Source organism: Micromys minutus, assembly GCF_963924665.1.
Source record: "Micromys minutus genome assembly, chromosome: 1".
Classification (NCBI taxonomy): Eukaryota; Metazoa; Chordata; class Mammalia; order Rodentia; family Muridae; genus Micromys; species Micromys minutus.
Genome location: NC_137969.1, coordinates 67344280 through 67365973, shown reverse-complemented (window position 1 = coordinate 67365973; position 21694 = coordinate 67344280). Strand labels below are relative to the sequence as shown.

The window sequence follows — 21694 nt, the reverse complement described above, 5'->3', positions numbered from 1 at the left end:
AAAAGAAAGGAAAGCATGCTGGGGGGATATCTGCAGACCAGTGTGTGGACCTGAAGCATGTTTCCTAGCACTTAGTGGTAATCCAACCCATGAGCATCCAAATCTCTCATCATCTCATTACACTGACTATTAAAGGAGACTCTACCAAAACCCACATTATAACACGGGAACAAGTGCTAGAGCTTGTCACTTCCCATAGAAAGAAAATCGCATCCTGATTTCTTGACCTCTGTACCCTCTTCCTGAGTTGAAAACCGTCATCCCTTATCTTTTCTTGTTAGAAATGGGTACAATGCCACTCATAGACTACAAGCCAGGAGGAGGTGGAGGGGGCTCCAGCGGTTCTCGGGGTGATCTGGTAGATGAAGTACTGAGCACACCATGCTCATCACCATCATTCACTGATGTGATAGATTTTCTGAAGCAACCGATTTAAAAGGAGGGAAGGTTTCTTTCAACTTACACTTCCAGAAGCTTTAGTCTTTTGTGATTTGACCCTGTTACTATGGACCTATGGAAAGGCAGACCATCAAGGCCAGAAAACATGGCAGAAGTGACCTCTTTAACCTTATATCATCTAGCAAATAGAAAGAGACAGGAAGGGGCCATATTCCCAGTTTCCCTTACTTTAATGACCTCATCCCCATTCAGCTCCACCTCCCAAAGCTTTCGATAATTCTCAACAGCAGTGCAAACAGGGTTCAAGGGGAAGATTCCAGAACCGAACTATTGCAATGTCTAAAAATCAAACTGCAGTAGAGTCTGCCTCGTTAGGGCTTGTCTGCAACTAGATAAAAATATTTGCCTAGCATCCTGTGCAAAACCAACCCTTTGACTAAGCAGTATTCAAGTAGCCAGCTGCAGGATTCTAAGCATGAAGGACACATCCATCTTAACTACCATTCCATGCTCACACACAAAAGAAAGCAAAATTTCATGGATGTAAGTTTTAGAATGCTTTGTAAGCTTAGTTTTGCAATCAATTCCAAAAATTCAATTTCCTGTTTTGTGAAAAGTTCTGGGGATGGCTTTACTGAGTGTAGATAAGGGCACTGGTGTCATTAACCTCAGTGTGAACCATAGTACGAAATCCTCACCTTCAGCTTAGAAATACTATAAATTATGGGGTTTTTGAGCTCCTGTGAAGGCAATCAAATGTCGAGCAGCATGACCAACAAGCACCTAGTACTTTCCAGCATGCACAATTTACTGAATTCCCACAAATGAGGTTCTATTGGTAGAAAACATGAACACCCCTTCACTGGGACAATACTCTTGTTGATTAGTGACTCAGCCATGTGCAAATGCTGCTACTGACTACGAATGTACAAGTGCTGTTCCGCTCAGCACAGCTGCCTATGTAAGTGTGGTAGGACCCTTGATGAGCTTGGTAAAAACAGGAGCCCTTCAGAAAACAAACAACCAACATGCAAGACAAACAAATGCCCACCAAGACTGGGTAATTACAAAAACCCAACAAAAGTAAGTAAAAATTAAGTTTCTAAGCATTATTTGCTGACCATCACATGTTTTAAAAAGTCAATATCGTTTTCATTTATCATTTCAAGAATTAAGCACCTCATTCTTAAATGTTCTGAACATAAAAAGCCCGGTCTCCTACCTCTGATACCTCAGAAGCACTGTGTACATTTTTTTCATGTTATATTTATGCAACTGTTAATGGTGAAGAGCTCTGGACCATCAGACTGTGTTAGGAGCATCAGATTGTGTTGACCCTCACAAATTCAAAATCTAATAACAGAAATAAGACAAGTCTAGACAGCTCTAGTACAAGGTCTGAATCAACGGATAAGGATGATAATGCAAAATATAACTGAAGCACCGCCATATCATGTGCTCATTTGTTCTGCTCATTTTGGTGGCACCACACACACTCACACACACACACACACACACGCACACGCACACATACACACACCTCGTATGGGGGACTCAGATAGTATCCACATGCAGTAGGTCTGCTCTGGAGGTGGTTAAGGGATACAGTCAAAAGGCTGTTGGGAAAATAATCCAATGCATTGTAGTTGGATCAGTGAGTGGTCGCTACTTTTCACCATGCACAATCTTTTGAACTGTCATACTTCATACAGACTCTATTAGCAGAAATTGCAAATTCTCAGTAACTGTAAACATCCCTTCCTCCGGGGTAATATTCTTTTTGTTGACTAGTGACTCAGCCCAAAGCCTTTCTTCATGTACAGGATATACCACTGGGGACTGCAAAAGCCCTCTGCTGTATTCTTTTTCATGTGACACACAAGCTACAGACTTTCTTCCACAACAGCCTCACTTCCCCCTGGGGGTAGTAACACCAACTTCAGAATGCTACGGTCAATGTTATCTATACTTGTGAACCTGAGGTGAAATCTCAGAACACACCTAGTAATATTGTACTTCTTCGATGTTTCTGGTGAAAAGCAATAAGGGTGAAATAATATTGCATTATTGGAATTATCGATTTGAAGCGTGTAACTGAACTCTCCATGGCTTCCTCATTTCTATAACAATGTGAGCTTGCTCTCACTGAAGTAACCTTGCTTTCCCAGAGCTGAAATGAAGCAGGACAGTCTTAAAAGGTCATTATTTTATACATGAGGAAAACAAAGCGTCCTGCAAAGAAAACAATTTGCCACAAGCCGTGCAGTTAGTCAGCTGGTAGAGCTAAGGTTGAGTCAAATGTCTTTGCCCTCAGCCTAGTTTTCTCTTTCCTGGACCACTGTGATGCTGTGCACCAGGGCACTCCCACACTGTCCTCTGTGATCTGAGCCACTGTGATGCTGTGCACCAGGGCGCTCCCACACTGTCCTCTGTGATCTGAGACAGCACATTTCATCAAAAGTAACACACTGGGACTGAGTGACGATAGCAGAGATGAGTTTGCTAAAAGAAAGAAAAACCTGTCTTTGATAAGTAGCTTTGCTTAAATCCTGCCACAGGAAAAGGGAGAGAGGGGGAAAAAAGAGGGAGAATGAGTTAAATGGAAAATAAAACAACAGGGAATCAATTCTTTATAAACTACAATTTATGATATACATAGTAAAAGCAATACATTATATTTGGTATAATTATTTGATTATTCATATTTGAATTTGTCTATGAATACTTTATCTCTAAATATTTCACACTTGCCTTGCAGCTATATTAGATTATAAACACTTTGAATTGAGAATCATAGTTCACATGTCTATGTGGAAGTTTTTTCCATTCCCCCCTCTTCAACATTGTACAAACCAGTCAGGAGCTGTTCAGTTAGTCATGTATAAGCTCATTTCTTCTCACAAAACAACTGTGGTTATATATTGATTGCACTAGTAGTGCAAGATCCTCAGAGAGCTGATAAATTATACATTAGATTTCACATTAAAACTTACTACACAAGCAAAATTCATACACATGTTGTCAGTGATTACTACAAGTGACTGACCGACCCAATGCTTGTCATATAAACAACAAACAGCCACGATTACAGGGTCAGTGCTGCAGAAGGTTGAGCCCCAGAGAGCATGGGAATAGAACCTCTTAACTCTCTCCAGGATTAGAAAGGGAACCTGGGGGGAGCACTAGAAAGGAAATGCCACACTCCAGTTCAAAAGCACATGACTTGGTTTTCTTAAAAAGCAGACTTTGGGTAAGATGGTTCATTGGATAAAGACACTTGCCGCCAAGCTTACCAACCCCAAGTTCAACCCCTGGAATGCACATCATAGAAGAGGATCAATTCTTACAAGTTGTCCTTTGTAACACATGAACCATGCATGCCACATAAATGCTCTCTTCCCCTACCTACATGCATGTGCACACAAAACAAACAAGAATGTTATCATTTTTAAGTAGATTTGGGGGAAGAATAATATCTAGAATTTATATTCCCTTAAGAGCCAGCAAGTTCCCATTTGGGTAGAAATTTCTCAATAAAGACCGTTCCTTGCTCTCAACACTTTAAATTTAAGAATTTTCTGCATATCTACCTTTTAATATTGTGTTGCTGTATTAATAAATTAAGCCATCATAGCAAAACATCATGGGTTATGTAGCATAAAGAACAAAATTTTATTATTTTGTAGTTCTGGAGGCATTTGAACCAAGATCAAAGTATCAACATGGTCATCTCCTAATAAGGGCCATCTTTTTGTGTATGTGTAGGTGACCTCCTAATGTGGTGGGGAAATGAGGAGAAAGCTGCCTGGTTCCTCTTCTTATGAGGACCACATCTTTATGACCTTACTTAAAGCTAGCCTCTTTCCCAAATAACCCCCAAATACATGTTATAGCTTCAACATGGATTTTGAGAGGGCACAGTTTGGTCCACAGTAAATAAGAACCATCCTAGTCTTGGTTTTTCAGCCTTTTTCTAGTGCTACTCCAAGATCCAAGTGCCTAGATAAAAATAGTTGATCTTTATAAAGGGACTATATGAAGAACCAACAACAAAAGTCCCATTCTGAGCCTAACGTCTATTCTCCTGACTACCATCCTTTGGTACTTAACACGTAAGCTCCAAGCTGTGACTTCTCATAGCAACCAAGCAATAGCTTAATAACTACTTAATGAGCTCTTACCATGTGTTACCTGGTAGGATGCCACTGTAAGCCAGGAGAAGGTCTGTCTCAAATAGGAGCCTATTAGATTATTTATTAGAAATAAATAATAGCTAATGATTATGGAGTTGGGTGTTACACCTACATGGCCAGTCAGTTCTTTTGTAAACTATGGAGGTATCTGGTATATTCTTGAAGAACTGGACTTGGAGAGAATGAAAAAGGGAGAGAAAATACTTTAATTCTTTTTCTTGGAGCCCAACAAAACAATTGGAATCACTGGAGCATCCTGGATCTATTACACTTGACTAACCTATGAATACCCAGCTATCAAGTCACCCAGTTGTTCCCCATATCTAGCTGGCTCTTTCAATATGGGTATATCTGATTAAACAAAAAGTATTTGTCATTTACAGGCAAGTCAGTCCTGTGGGTGGCCAAATGCATGCTAGCAGATCAAGTTAAACAGATAGGTTGAATTTCAGGATGTATATTATAGCTGTCCCTTGGATATAAGAGCCTGAGTGGGAAAAGGTAGAAAGGAGAGGATGGTACCCAAAGTTCTCTGGATTCCTCAAGCACTGTGAGGCAAGTGTGCACCCATACTATGAAATGCTCAACCATACACTTATGGGTTACAAACACACATGTAGAAACTGGCTAGTTTTGCTCCATGTGCGGGACTTCTCTTCCTGTGCCCCAACTGAATTCCTTGCAATTGGGCGGTCAGGCACTAACTTTCAGTGAGCGAACTACAAGAGCTCAGATTTTACATTACTAAGAAGAAAAATATTTTCATTGACTGTCATGTTATTTTGGAATTTATTTATTTTAAGTGGCCTTTATTATGTACACAAATGCATAGCCATAACTTATTTATGTTTTTAAAAAGAGTAAATTGTATAATGATCTTAAAAATATAGATTTTTTTTGAGATATTGGATTTTCTATTTCACAAATGGCTCATTAAATATCCTGAAAGTTGAATCATAAAAGTATTATGGAATTTCAAGACAATATTCTTGACTTTGTATGATACTAAATCTTTATATTATAACAACTACTAAGGATTGAATTACTTAAAGTATTAAATTATTCAGTTTAGTAATTTAGGTATGATGTGTTCAGAATAATATAACAGAAAGTGGGATGAAGGCATTGGGGGATTGTTTCATGTAAGAGCGCTTGTTACAGGGACCTGAGTTTGCTCATCAGCATTCGTGTTTTATTTTAGCCGCATTAAAGTTGTTTATACTTTAAATCACAGTGTCCACATGCTGCTCAGACCACAAAGCTACTGGCCTGTGTTGTGGTATAAGCATTTTTAGAAAACAACTTGGCAGTGCCTCTTAAAGTCATAAACATGATTAAACATAATGTTTCTACTTCTGGAAACTTTCTGTTAACAACTAATGTAAGAAACAAATGTTGTTTTGTTTTTACAGCATTGCTGAATAAAGTAAAAGAGAAAATCCAGAGCCAAAGAATTATCTGGATTTTCCCTTTTAATGGTTAAGAAACTATTAGCTATCAAGGGGAAGTTATTTGACTATAAAAATAAAAAAGATGTGGATAAACTTGCAGATATCATGCTAAGGAAATAAGGCAAACACAGGAAGACAAATATTGCATTTTCATGGGAAATTACAGAGTTGATCTTAGAGTAGAAGATAGTAGCCATCAGAGCCTGAGAAGGGAGTGGGGAGGGAGGGATGAGATCAGGTGCCTGAAGGTTGCAGGCACACATTTCGGCACAGAGAATGCCTTCCAACATTCTGTAGCATGGTAGCATAACTGTAGCTGAGAGCTACTAATGGACGAGTTCAACAATAGACAGGATTTTTAAATGAAAGCAATTAGTTGAATGTTTCACAGCAGACCGGATTCTCTGTTCCCGACACAGAGAGACACGTTTCTGTGATAAAGATGTTATCTTGATCTAATTATTGTATCCTGTTTGCACGTGTTGAACTGTTAGAACACATTCCTCAGGCTCACACCTAGCCAAAAGGATGAGTTCCAGCTCAGAGAGATGCTGACTCAAAAAGAAGACACCTGAGCTTGGCCTCTGGTGTTCATACTAACATACACAGGTGGCTGCACACACACGCACACAAATAGACACACGCATGCACAGATGCATGTGCACATGTGCAAGTAAATTGCAAACACTTAACAATGACTTCCTAGAGGGAATATGAGTAGAAAGTAGAGCTTGAGAAGAAGACCTTTGGGTTTTTTGCTTTGTTTGTTTTTTTTTTGTTTGGGGGGCGGGGGTTACAACAATATCAGCCTTCTATACTGATTCATTATTTTACTATGTACTCAGATGATTTTAACAATTAAAAGACAAAACCTATGCCATCAAAGTAATTGTGTATAAATGGCTTGTGCTTGTGGCTCTGTAGGAAGAAGGAAAATAGAAAAATAAAAGGCAATATGCTTTGCCTTTGCTGAGAGTGTGAGCTGTTTTCCCCCTTCCTTTGATATTTTTATTATTATAATGTTTGCATAATTTAAGGCTGTAAAAACAAAAGACCAGCTGCCTAAACTATGTTTTGAAATAAATAACGTATAAATAATATATTCATGCATGACAGAGGGGAGAAGAATCAAGGAAAGTACTCATGAAATATTGATGAGAGTTCACATTTGTATGTGAACATAGGATGGTCAAAGACAGAGCCACAAGAAGGCTAATGCCTCCCAAGCCACTCACAGGAGGAAGTCTCTGGGGGCATGAGGGCTGTGGTTTGCTGAGGGAGTAGGATCTAACTGAATGGGAGATGCTTTTTGTGGTGGCAAATATAATTGTCACCGTGCCACAGTGTAGAATCACCAGGAAGGAAGGTCTTGGTGAGGGGTCGCCTAGTTCCAGTTGGCCCGTGAGCACACCTATAAGGATTGTCTTGGTTGCAGTGGCTGATGTGGGAGAGCCCAGGTGAGAGTGGGCCAGACCATCTCCCATGGTGAGAACAGGGAAAGCTAAATGAGCATCAAGTGTTCATTCATTCTTTCTGCTCTCGACTGCGGGTGTTTCTGGACTAGCTGTTTAAAATTTCCTCTGCCACTGCTCTGGTGGTGGATTCCAACCTGAAATTACCAGTTAAAATGAACCCTTTCCCCCCTAAGTTGCTTTGGTCAAGGTGTTTCATTACAGCCACAGAAATAAAATGAGGGCACCTTTTAACCTTTGAGAATGCAAAGCCTCTGTCACTGTCGTCCTTTTAGGAGATGATAAAGTCCTCCGGCTGTGGCACCCCAATATCAGCACTAAGCCAGTTGGGAAGCTGGTTGGGCACATGTTCAGCATCACAGAGATCGTAAGCAATGAGAAGGAGCAACATGTCATCAGCCTTTCCTCTGCCAAGGTAACAAGAAAAAAACAATGGAACCAAAATGAAGCTCTTTGTTCTTAAGGTCAGCTAGAGAGAGGCCTAGCATAAATAAGTATGCATATACACATGTGCATACACAGACATATACATGCATGCATGCATGCAAACCCAAACATATACACGCATAACACACATGCATACATACATACACGCACACATACACATAAATGCATACATACATACATGAACGCATGCATGCATACAGTTTTTCTCTGGAGTAACTAATGGCTGCTGAGAGAAATTATGTCAGCACAGAGAAGAATAGCCACTTCACTGTTTCTATTGACCACAGCACAAGAGAGGACATGTTTAAAGACAGATATAACCTTCATATTGTGAAGAAAAGATAGTATTCTCCTCTGTAGTAAAACAAAAGAGGCTCCATGTCTAAATAAGTTTGTCATCATTAAGGACAGAAAAAACAATCCCAAGGACTTCTGTGTTATTCTTTGTTATGAAACTGATTTAAATGTTCTATTTAAAGCACTACAGAAAGAAAAAAATAAGTTACAAATTTGAGAAATGGAATCATGAATATCTTAAAGTTTTAGGAAGAGCAAGTTCAATTAGTGTGGCTCATCATAATAGCAACTACAAGTTTTTCTGAGAACGAGCTACATTTACATGATTGGTACTCCTCTGTACCCCAATAACTCCTCTCATTGATGCCATTCTCTCACACAAACTCATACGCATTTTTTTTTTTGCTCTGTGCCTTTACACATATCTATGTACAACCTGCTGAGTCCTTCCAGTGTTGCTCCTGTGTGTGTGTGGTTAGGACTGATTACTTGGGATTAGATGACTTACCCAGGACTCAGCCCCAAAGATCGTGTCTCCATCTCTCACAGCCATTAACTGGCTTTAGTTGTTGATCCATGGGTGTGGCCCTGTGAGATTTTCTCCATTCAAATTGACTTGGCATCTAGTGTTGTCATTGTGCAGGTCTTGTGACCATATTGTAGGGATTTATGGGTGCAGCTTTCTGCCTTGACATATATAAAAAAGTCACCGTCTTGCAGGAGAGACTGGTGTTATGACTTTCACAATCCTTCTGCCTCCCTCTTCTAGGTTCCTTAAGTCTCAAGTATGAATTGTATTGTAGTTGCGTTGGTTGGTGTTGGATACCCATGGTCTGTTCTCTGTATTTTGATTAGTTGTGAATTTCTGTAGTAGTTTCCATTTGGTGTAAAATGAAGTTTATGAATGTTATAAATTATACTGAGTTTGAATCCCCGGGACCCATATAAAAGTCAGATATGTGGCAAGAACATCTATAACCCCAGTGTTCATACAAGATGGTAGACAGAGAAAGGAGACTTTCTTGAAGTACATAGACCAGCTAGCTTGGCTTATGCAGTAGTGAACCTGACCTTGTTACAAACATGGTAGAAAGTGAAACTAACACACAGGGTTGTCTTCTGACCTCTACACACCGATGCCAAACACACACACATACATACATACGAACATGCATCATACGCATGCACCATGCATACATCATACATACAAAAATGAATAGGTATCTTATTAGTGGATATGAGCAATTATGAATAAATATGACTATAAGTATTAATGAATAAAATAAATACTGAAAAACCACTAAGATATATTTAGTTAAGAGAAAGATAACAAGATTTTCCTACATGGGAATATTACTCTATAAAAGATGCCGTTTGTTATATTTATCTACATATAAGTGATGTTAGAGTGCTTAAGCAGCCATTTGCCAAGTTTGTAGTTAGTGTAAGAATACTGATAGACAAGAATATTCTAGAGAATTTGAGCTGGAGCTGACCTATAAGCCTCTTTCTTGAAGATTAACTCTCATAGTAGTTCAAGGGGTTATGTAAGCTACTAGGGGAAAAAAGAAATCAGTAGCTCTACTAAGCTGCAAAGGCCTCAGAACACAGCAGTCAGAAGCCTGGCAGGATACAGTCAGTGATTGGATAGTGGCACTTACATCTTGCAGGTAATCAACAGTGGGAACTGGATTTCAGGCTCATTGAGTAAGAGGAGATTCATGCCTGGTACTGGAAGCATAGCTTGCTAAGTGTGGCTGGTGAGGGTGGTCATGGGACTTAGAGAGGAACTTAGAAATGCTATCATTTCTATGGAGGATATAATTATGAGATGCCAATCAGCTATGAAAATGTAGGATACGGCTACAATCAGGAAAAGAACAGTAGAAGGTGCAAGAAGAGTTAGGTCTACAGAACAAAGAGATTATGCAAGGATGTGTGTGTATGTGTGTGTGTGTTTATAACCTTATATGATAAGATTGACATTTACAATTTAAGAATAAATCATAATTCACACAATACAAGTTAGAATTAAAAAAACTACCCATGAAGAAAAACACATATATAGTGTGAGATCGACACTGGATAATATGCAACAAATATGCAACAAGATACATTCCTTATAAATTAAAGACAAAAAATAGAAGTTGCTCAAACTTTTAGGTGTATGTTTATATAGCTTCCAAGTAATTCCTAAACACCTCTTGGTAATTGGAAAATGAGTATAACTATCGAAACCCAAACAATCTGCCATGTAGTTTCGATAAGTATCATTATTCAGTGGTACCTAATATCTGGCATAGTGCAAAGTACATGGACAACTCTTATGATTACAACCTTATAGGACTGAGGCTCCATATTAGAGTGGGTGCCTAGTAACCCTATCACCACACACACACACACACACACACACACACACACACACACACACGTCACAAATTGTGAGTTGGCTTCTTTTTCCAACTACCACCTTGTTCTCACAAAGCAAAAGGCAGACAGCAGAGAAGGGCAGAATGCAATAAAAAATGATGGACACTAGAAAAAGGAGTTTAAGCAAGCAGACAAAGAAAATTTTGGCAAATGAGTGGAACATGGAAGGGGACAGAGGACAGAGGTCTGAACTTACAGGCGTGTTTATGTGGGATGTGCAGATATCATGAAGAAGCAGCTTTAAAGGTACCAAATGGGGTAAACGCAGCAGCGTCACTTAGCTGTACATAGGAAAACAGTGTATCATTGTGTATGACCATGTGCAATGTATATTTTGTCATATGCATATGATCATACTTCCCCTATATCCTCTGAGTTCTAACCCCTCCCAGCTTTTCGTCTCCGCTTCTCTGTCTTCTTTTTGTAGTAACCTACAAGGGGCTACACTATTAAAAATTCCCTCTCCCTCTCTGAGAAGCCATCAACTGTCAGATTCTCAGATAGGAGTGGGGACTTTGAGCCTGTGCAAAGGATGTGTGTGCCGATGTCTTCACCTCATTGTTTCCCTTGCCAGCTGTAAAATTAGCAATCCAGTTCCGCATTGCTAAGAGGTTTTGGGGGGGTTGTTTTTGTTTTGTTTTTTGGTAGCAACTCAAGAAGCATTTTTGCATTGAATGCCCTATAAAGACCATGCCAGGCACCTGCCACCTATTTGTAGTACTGTCGTACAGAATCCATTTTTACTTCAGTCATACACACCCAATTCTCAAATGCACCATCTGCCCATGATAATGTCTCTCAAAGGGTTTCATCACTTCACTCATTTCCAGGCTCCTCACATTGTAAAATTGTGGAATCTGTTGAGTCAACCCAATTTGATTCAGTAATTAACCTCTTGTGGCCATTGGGTAATGTTTAGAAAGTCAGGTCAAATCCCTGACTCCCTTGATATATGATAGATTAATTTCTTCCTAAACTGCTCTCTCCATCTAAATGACACTGTGGCTCTTAAGACGGGCTCTAATGATGAGGCTTACACTGTGTCACAGTGCTAATGTTTCCATTTAAAGAGGACTTTTGGGGAAACACGAGGACCCATCTTCCTGTTATCTGTCTGCACTCCACTGTGATATTGATATCGTTGCAATTGGTCATTGTATTTGAGAAACTCCTCTCCTGGTTCTCCAGTCACTGCATGTGCATGAATTCTGAGTGCCTTGGTGATGTTGCGCCCTTTTTGGACTAGAATGGTGTACTCTTTTCTATGAATCTGAGATCAACTCCTAACACTCAGATATTTCACTGCTTACTCTATAACAAACACTCGTCAAGGGGGAAAAAAGAGTTATTAATGCCTTTGGCTAAAGCAACTGATGTGAAGCTTGCCAGAGGAAAAGCCAGAAGCCAAGGCTGAACCTAAACATGCATCCTTTGGAGTACACAATGCTTAACTTCTCAAACTCCCTTCATAATCACTTATATGTTGTTTCTTAGAGAGGTCTGCAGGCAAAGCCTTTCTCTTGTGCTTTTCGATGATGTTTTATGGCTACTGATTTTAGTCCCCCTGCACCCTTTTATTCTCAAAGTTTAATCAATTTCATAATTCATAGTTTTTCCAATGCTAAAATAATTCTTTTAAAAATTCTTGCACTCCCGATTTGTTTGGAAAATCAGCATTTTTTACTCTTACTGCTACCAGACCATGAATATTGTTTTTTTTAAATTTATGTTCACTTGTGCATATGCAAGATTTAATCATGACTTGTACATATACCATTGTCACCCTAAGATTTGAGAATCTTCTGTGCTTTCTGTCTTTCTGAAAGGGGTTGGCTTTGTTTTCTTCCTCAGCGTCTCCATGGCTGACTGGTTCCAGGTAGACTCTCCCAAGCTTTGGCACCAGCACCTTCCCTAGAACAGTGTAGCCCCTGCTTGCAGCTGTTGACAGAACACAACAAGCAGCCATAACTCATCCATATTAGAGGTCTTTTCTCTCCAAGACACTAGCATACTGCCAACACCCAGGAATGGCATCTTCATGCATCTTCTCCACTGTATTTCCTTCTCGTTCATTCCTCCTTTCTGTTCACACACCTGTTCCGTATCTTCAGACAGACCCTGCTTCTGTTATTTTCCCTGATACTGGCTTCCTTTAACATTTCTTTCTCCTCTGTCATGATACCTTTTCTAGTCTTATGACCTACATATACATAGAAACACACACTCTCAATTTAAAGTCTAGTTTCATTACAAGAGAAAATACAGAGTAGTTTTTTGTTTTATTTCTCAGTCTGCCTTATTTCACTTGATGTGATTTCCAGTGGCATCTATTTTCTTATGGCCATTGTAACTTCATCTTTCTTGGTGGCTTATAAAATTCTATTCTGTGTGTGTAGAATACTTTCTTTATTCGTTCATCTCTTAATAAACATCTAAACTAGTTCTGTTGTCTGGGTATCAGAAGTAGTGAGAGACAATCCAGTGACTGGAGAAATACTTTTAAGCAATGGTTTGTAGTCAGTCATTCCATCTTAATAGGGGAACCAAGAACCAAGCTGAATCAGGGCATGTGTGTGCTCACAATGTGAATCACTTCTCACTGTAAGTTTATAGGACCATAATTCACTTTAAAGACTTAATGGTAAACATAATAATGTCTAAAAACTCTTCTGATTCCTCAGGTCTTCCGGGTGTGGGATATACAGACTCTGTCCGTACTGCAAGTCTTCCACGATAGCCAAGGTGGGCCAGGAGACATGCAGATTTACTCTATGGTATATGATGCTAACCATGGAATGCTCATTACAGGTAGGTGTACCTAAACCCGACAAGTTAATTTCATGTCTTTTACATTAAAAAAAAAAAAAAAAAACCTCTTGAGTTCTTACTATGAAAACACACACACACACACACACACACACACACACACACACACACACACACAAACACAAAGAAATCACTAATGATTCTCAGTGCCAGTATAAATATTCATTTCAATTTTTTATCATCCTATCTGATGGAGCTGTTGCTATGTCTAGGGCTCTAGTTTGACTCTTGGGTGCACTAAATTGGTACTTTGATAGGGTGGTGGTCCTCACATGTACCAGCATGAACTAGTTTTCTGAAGCAAGACAGTTCTGGTAGGGAATTGGTCACTCTGTAAGATGGATACAAACTTCCTCAACTGCCTTTGCTTCCAGATAAAGAGCATTGGGGGAAGGAAAGCAAAATCCAGGAAAATGAGTCCTGGATACAATGCATTGATTGCCAAATTGTTTTATGTGTTGTTTTGTTTTGGGTTTAGTTTTCCTCAACAGATACACTGAAAAGACAAAGAACATTGTTAGCAGTTTTGGTTGGCTACTGTTTTCATGCACAGTCTTCAGCTTTTAGAATAAAGATGGCTATATTGATAGCAACTCTGTCCTCTAAAACACTAAGCCAAAATTGCTTTCCCTAACCATATTGCGGCTGACCACCTGCTCTGAGTTCCTGGGGGATTAATTAAGGCAGGAGAATGATTGGTACTTTCTCTGCTGGGGAATGTAATTATTTTTAATTTTGTGTTGTTTGTATTTCCTGGGTTGGATGTGAACTATCACTTCATGCTCAGTAGATAATTTCCCAGCCTGTAAAGCAGACCTTGGTTCCCGCTCCTCTCCTTTATATGATGTCCTCTGAAATGAACAGATTCATGGCTATACACAAATGTCACCTCTGAACACAGACACTTGACCACTTGATTACTGGGTTTAGCATTTCCATCCCGAACATCCTCAGAGTAATGAAGGGTTCAAATCCCAACACAGAGAAGCAAATGGAGAATAGGGAGCCGCAAATGCTTTTCCACGCTTGTGAACTTTTGGTGACACTCTTATTTGCAAAAGCTCTGAGCCCCAAGTATTGCCTGGTCACTAGAAGAACAACCATCAGCTTGACATCAGGACTACATCAACGGCATGCATCTGTGCATAGAATCAACTGATATCATGGAGAGTATATTTCTGAGCCATGGGAACTGCAGCACTGTGCTCACATTGTTGTGAACACATTGTTACTGTCAGTGTGGTCATGATTAGTTAGCTGTTGCTGCTGCTGCTGCTGCTGCTGCTGCTGCTGCTGCTGATGATGATGATGATGATGATGATGATGATGATGAAGAGGAAGAAGAAGATGATGATTATGATGATGATGATGAAGAAGAAGAAGATTATTATGATGATGATGATGAAGAAGAAGATGAAGAAGAAGAAGAAGATGATGATGATGATGATGATGATGATGATGATGATGAAGAAGAGGAAGAAGAAGAAGAAGAAGATGATGATGATGATGATGATGATGACAGCTATTTGACCCCTTCTTTCTCTTTTCCTACACATGCATAGTCAACATTTGAGGCAGGAATTTTTAACTGAAGTTTTACAAATGCCAAAACCAAGCCTCACACAGCTCACCTGAGTGGTAGAATATTAGAACAGAGCTGAAGTCAATCTTAGAACTCTGACTCCCAAAACTGCATTTGCTCTTTCTTCCTACGCTATTTTTGTTATTGTAGTACAATGAGCCAAAAAGGCAGAAAAGTGTCAGTTCCCCACAGGCCAGTCTAGTTATGCTAACTCTCTGTATTGTGTTAAAGGACTCATGGGGATGCTCCCAGTGTGCATCTGAGAGCCTGATGGCTATCTGTCAATCATGTTTCCAGACAGTGATATTTGAAGTGGATAGCGTTACCTGAAGCGTCATTTACATATGGATAGTCTATATCGTAAAATTTAAACACCTTAAGCAAACAGTAACTTCTGCTAGGATGTCGAGCACTTCTTTGGAAGGATTTAAGGAAGTCACAATAGCACCTACAGGGGCAACTTGTTGTCCAAACCAATAGGGTAGGGAAAGGTTTCCTATCATTAAAAGTGTTGCTTTTATTTAGACTACAGAATGCAGAGGGCTGTGATAGTTCGTGCTTTTAATCTCCACACTCAGGAGGCAGAGGGAAGATCTCTGAGTTCGAGGCCAGCCTGGTACACTGAGTGGTTTCTAAGTCAGCCAGGACTATACAGCGAAACCCTGTCTCAAAACAGACAACTAGCCTTCTTTCTCGGTGCTGCCTGCAAGATGGCTTCCATCTATTTTGCAGCTTCTTGGCTGCCCTCTGGCCTCTGGCAGAGCCCAAGATCATCAAAAAGAGGACCAAGAAGTTCATCAGGCACCAGTCAGACCGATTTGTGAAAATCAAGTGAAACTACCACAAACCCAAAAGCATCGATAACAAGGTGCAGAGAAGATTCAAGGCCCAGATCCTGATGCCCAACATTGATTATGGGAGTAACAAGAAAACCACGCACATGCTGCCTAGTGGCTTCTGGAAGTTTCTGGTCCACAATGTCAAGGAGCTGGAAGTGCTGCTGATGTGCAACAAATCTTACTGTGCTGAGATGGCTCACAATGTGTCCCCTGTGAACCGAAAAGCCATCGTAGAAAGAGCAGCACAGCTGGCCATCAGTGACCAATCCCAACATCAGGCTACGTGGTAAAGAAAATGAATAGATGGCTTATGTGCATGTTTTTTGTTCAAATAAAACCACAAACACTGCCAAAATGCCCAAACCATAACAAAACAAAAAACCCTACAGAATGCTTGCTTGATGTCATTGTCAGTATTTCCTTACATTACAGTAAACTAAAGCACACACAGGTATCTGATTTTGAGACTGAAGTCATACCGTTAAGAATGTGCCTGAATACTGCTTTCCCACACCCTGGCCGTGCTAACTACATCTATTATTACAGTGATTTGAAAATTAATTTTACTATGGATGTTGCAATCACTGACCTGCAATCACTCACATTCATTTTATTTAATCAGACCACACTCACAGCGTGTGTTGTCATTTACTGGCTTGAAGAACTCTCTGACTCCATTTTAACAAGCAGAGAAAGCCACAACTCATCACCAACGTGCACACACTGGAGAAGCACAGTAGAGAAGTGGAAGTCAGACTATGAAATTAGGAAACCAGAGGTCAAAATGACCCGTGTTTGAAAGATAATGAAGTCTCCAGCGAGTGCTTTCCCCTGGCTGCATCCCATTTGCTGCATTTTTCAGAGATGTTTTAGAGTAGGCAACTATATCCTCACCTCATTAAATGCTAAAGCAGCAGCCTTTGATATCCTCATCTCACTGACCAGATGGTTGGGTCACGTCCTCTGTGAAATTCCAGACTTCTGATACTGACAGTTAGGGATGCAATGCTTTTGTAAAAATTTTTATTTTTTACTTCATCTTTAACATGTGATGTCATTATGTGATTTGTTTGGCCTGGGACCCATGGTCCTCCTAGAGTGTGGGATTATAAGGATGTCACAGTCTTTGTGACAGCTTTTATCATTCTTCCTCTTCAGGATCCGGTGTAATAGACATGTATCCTTTGACCAGGATGATACAGGACACAAAGCAGGTTCCTCACACTCACGAACGAGAAATAAATGTCATGCTTTACAACAAGTACTTCCACCAAGTGCTCACCATCTGCTCGGAGTCTGTAATCAAGGTCAGTGTGATGGCTCCCGAGGCAGAAAAAAGCTGAGCAGGTGAAATGTTTGCTTTGTGTTAGAAGTAGGGGGAGGTGTCAAGACAGGATTTCTCTGGGTAGCCCTTGATGTTCTGGAACTTGGTTGATAGACCAGGCTGGCCAACATCACAAAGATCCACCTGCCTCTGCCTCCTGAGTGCACCAGCACCATATGGTGAATTGTTATCCTCTTATAGGTAAAATAGCAATGTCCATAGACTGAGACAATATATTGAAGCTCTCTTTAAGCTTTCATGAATACACAATGAACTGTTTTAAGTCAGTTCAAGCCATGTGGTTGATTATATACTGTCAGATAATACAACAGAAATTTAAAAACTATTACAATGTATTTATTTTGTGTATGAAGGGGGTGTGTCTATAGCTTGCAAGCGCTGCTTCTTAACCTTCCATCATGTCGGTTTCCTGGATAGAACTCAGGTCAACTGTCTTGTGTCAGGTGTCTCCACCCACTGAGCCATACAGAAATTTCAAAGGACTTCTATTAAGGAGAATGAATCAGCTTGTATTTCAATTTCACTGGATGGGGTGTGTGCCAAGGTGAAAGGGAAAGACATGTAATAGGCATGCACTCTAACTCTTACACGTGCAGGGTATCTGCCAAGACCATCGAGTCTATGATATCATTTAAAATCTCATGAAAGTTAAGGGCAGATAGACACAGTCTTCATGTCTAAGAATGAGAAAGATGGGACTCGAGGTATGTGGCTGCCACAGCTACTGTTGTTCTTGTGAAGGTGGAATATGAGGTTGGCTGTGTCTTCTGTGTGCACTCATGCTTTGGGCTCTGTACTCAAGCCCTGACTATTGCTGTTTCGAGCGACATATTACTTGACCGGGCTAACTTTGTTATTACAATCACTGAAATCTAACGGTGATACCTGGAAGTATGTGTATAAGGTTTCCATCCTGTTATCTCATGAATGCACACAGAGGGGGCCTGAAGCCAGTTGCCCTTTGGAAACTCACCAAATTCCTTCTCATATTTTAACCTTCTTTGGCCAGCTGCTGGAGATTTTCTCAAGCCTGAATCCCCTGAACTCAGTTCATTATCATAAGATTTCTTTTGCTGCCCCTACAGATTAAATAGACTAAAGTGAACCCCACTCTACACTCATGTGATAATGTGCTCTTATGCATGGACTGTCTTATCTTTCCCAACAGATGTTGGGAAGATGTAGCTAAGGAAGTTTTTCTACCATATTAGATGGAGAAGAGTTGGAGCTCAGACTTGGAGATGAGTGATCTCAGGATCCATTTATGCAGGAACACACATTCCTCTCTCTCCCCTAAGGACCTTGTTTATCACAACACTCAGAGGCAGAGAATGTAGCCTCTGGGCCAGACAGACTTCATCTAGATCTTGGGTCTATTACTTTCCAGACAGTGGCCACCATCTGGCATTGGGCTGATTCGGCTGTTTCCTCTCCTTCCTTCACCTGGCTGCCAGAACTTGCCCTGGGAGAAAGGTGCACCTCTATACCTCTGGCCCTCTGGATGTGCTGCCCCACCCCTGCCAGCTCAAGAGGGGCCAGGTGGTTCAATTTACACCTGAACTCGGCACAGCCATAAAGCAGGAGAGGGGCAGACTACAGCATCTCTAGGTCTATGTCCTCTGCACGTCTCCAACAGGAGGAGTTGATGAAGGATGATGTTTCTGGACTCTTTCTGACACTGCCAGGCTGTTTCACAAACGGTTCATCTGACTCTTTCCACACCCCCTGTCTCTGTCACCATGTCTCATTTCTTTAGTCACAGAACTACCTACAGTGACCCGTGAGCCCTTTCTTTAGAATTTATCCACATAGTGTGCTGCTCATCACACTTTTATCCTCTAACCCTTGCAGCTACTATGGACTTAATAAGAGAAACTGTTAACCCTTGCATTTCTACCCTGCCGCCACCTTTGCATCACCCTTGTAGTCATAATGCGATTTCCATTACCGTGACACAACACCCACGACAACCCAGTTGCAAAGAGGAAATCTTCGCTTCCGTACAGTGTTCTGGAGGTTTCCGCCAGTGGTAGGTTGGCCCAGTGGCTTTGGACAGTTAGTTGCTGAAGCAACACATTGTGATAGGATGTGAGAATGAACATGCTCCTCACCTCATGGTAGTCAGGAAGTGAAAGAGAGGAAGGGAGGGGCAGAGGGGCGGATCTCCTTCAAAAGCATGACCCCAAGTTGTCTAACACCCCACATGACTACTCTCCTGTCATCGGGGACTGCCTGGGCTACCTCATAGGCAGCAGATGCACTCAGGGATAGCACAGTCACTGATAAGATGAGTCATCTTCCACAGTTTGCCTTTGAGTAAGCCGACACTCAAGCAGGACCCTGGGAAAGGTGTGACATGTGCAGAGTACTCCTTTGAAGATTTTAAAAATGGTAAAAAATAACTTTGCTCATAAATGAAGGGCAGATATATGGAATACCCATTTTTGCTGCTGTTTCTCTCTTCTACAGGTATGGGAACTTGAGACTGGTCTCCAAATATACCAGATTCTAGACCCCCATGGCTTCAATGTTGAACTAACCTGTGCAGCAATTGATGAAAGTGGATTCCTTTTTGTCACAGGAGCATATAATGGTGAGACTAGTGTTCGGCACGTGACATCTCCACTTTGGTGTCTTGAGAATTTGTGCAGAAATGTCTAACTTTAGGGGGTTAAGGGAAAGTATGAATCAGACTGACATGCAGACATTCCAGCGAGATGGCTATGCCTGTGTGAATATCAAATCTTTCATGGCCACTAATGTCTTGATACAGATGTGAAAAACAAACCAGTAACTTAAACTCTGTTGGCATGGTCAGTGCAACAAGGTATAAAAGCTTTTCACATATGACATATGTGTATAAAAATACCCCCAATGGAACCCACTGCTTTATGCTAACTTTAAAAACTAGTCATATAAAACACAAACCAAAGGTCTTCATCATTAAACACATCAATCAGTACACTGGCCCGCAGAGTACCACCTACATTTTCAGTTTTCACATGTCTAACTACTTATAATGAGTTAATACTTTATGGAAAGCTATGTCACACTGTCTTCAGGACTGCAAAGACTTTCATGTATGCCACCTCATTTAAACTTTTGGTAGGAAATGACTGTGCTGCCCTGACTCGAATGTCCTGATGCCTTTGCCATGCTGTTAGCTAATAAAAGGCAGTCATTAGACTAGGGGTCTCTTGATCCCACCATAGTCCAGTGTGTGCGTGTGTACATGTGTGTGTGCACATGTGTGTGCTTGTGTGTACTAAGAATTAAATCTAGAGCCTTATTCACGCTTCCCATACTCTCTACCTCTGAGCTACACTCCCAAACCCTAACAATATTTTTACACATAGTAGTGTGGTGTGGAGACCACACAAAATACCCATCTAGCTTTGGTACAGAATGCCTAGAGTTTTTCACTGGACATATTTCTATAGCTAGGGTCCAGGAGGTCATATCAAACTTGGGGAACTTTGGGGCCAGAGACTTGCAGACTGCCCGACCTTTCCACCTCATCTTGTTCTGAACACCCACAAAGGGTCTATTTCTCTAGAGTAGATGGTGTGGACGACTATGTGCACTGTGCAGAATATATTTATTCCAGGGTACATTTGGTAAATAAATGCTTCCTCACAAAGCATTTGATGGAATGCGTGGGCACCCGATGTGAAAGTCGGATATTGGAAACTGGGAACAGAAGATAACCGCGCAGGAATGAAGTCATGAATGCCGAGTCAAGGTGTGTGAGGGCATCGACACACAATGTGTCAGGGAGCACACTGTTCCTCCCTAAGGAGCACGGCTGAGCAAAGTAGCCTAACCATGTCATAGGCACTTGCCACATCCGTATGAAAATTACTAGTGATGGAGATGCCCCGCAACATAACAGTTACATCCGGCATCTTAAGATTAAGGGACTCCATAGTGTCTGGCAATAATGTTATTTGCATGCAAGTATGTTGTTTCATTTTGTTAGTCTTCTAATCTCGGTTTCTCCTAAAATGTCTCAGTTGGTCCTCCTGAGCTGTCTGCAGTTTCAGTCGACAGACTTCTGGGATTTAAGGTGTCTCAGAAAGTAGGATTCTTTGATTCTCAGGGCAACTCTGCCCACAGCCTCCTCTCATCCTTAACTCAGGAACAGCTGAGAAGTACCCAACCCACACTGGTCCCTGCCTTGCTTGGACAGTCAGCATCCTTAAGATGAGGAAATCTGAGTGACTGTCTAAGCCAGGTATAAGTGTGAGCCTGATAAACAGGATTATTTTTTTAGATAAGGTCTCACCATACAACTCTGGCTGGCTTAGAGTTCATGATAGAGACCAGGCTAGCCTCAAGCTCTGTCTGTCTTTACCTCCTTTCTGGGTGCTCATTACCAATAATTTCTTTTCTTTACTTTCCTACAAACTATAA

The 21694-nt window shown here is 40.8% G+C and overlaps 1 protein-coding gene and 1 pseudogene across 3 annotated transcripts in view; both read left to right on the top strand.

Annotated features, from left to right (window-relative positions):
• WDR64 (WD repeat domain 64) overlaps positions 1-21694 on the top strand; it is a gene marked incomplete at both ends in the record, with an annotated part of 114519 nt that overhangs the window by 52240 nt on the left and 40585 nt on the right. For both annotated transcript variants that reach the window (XM_080932205.1, XM_080932204.1), the window contains 4 exons: positions 7791-7930; positions 13371-13497; positions 17095-17243; positions 19751-19874. In XM_080932205.1, coding sequence (XP_080788331.1) covers positions 7791-7930; positions 13371-13497; positions 17095-17243; positions 19751-19874 — 540 coding nt within the window. The remainder of the gene's footprint in view (positions 1-7790; positions 7931-13370; positions 13498-17094; positions 17244-19750; positions 19875-21694) is intronic.
• Positions 14528-16239, top strand: LOC308435392 (large ribosomal subunit protein eL32-like; annotated as a pseudogene). Its single transcript has 2 exons — positions 14528-14589; positions 15830-16239. The product of its transcript is annotated as a large ribosomal subunit protein eL32-like (transcript).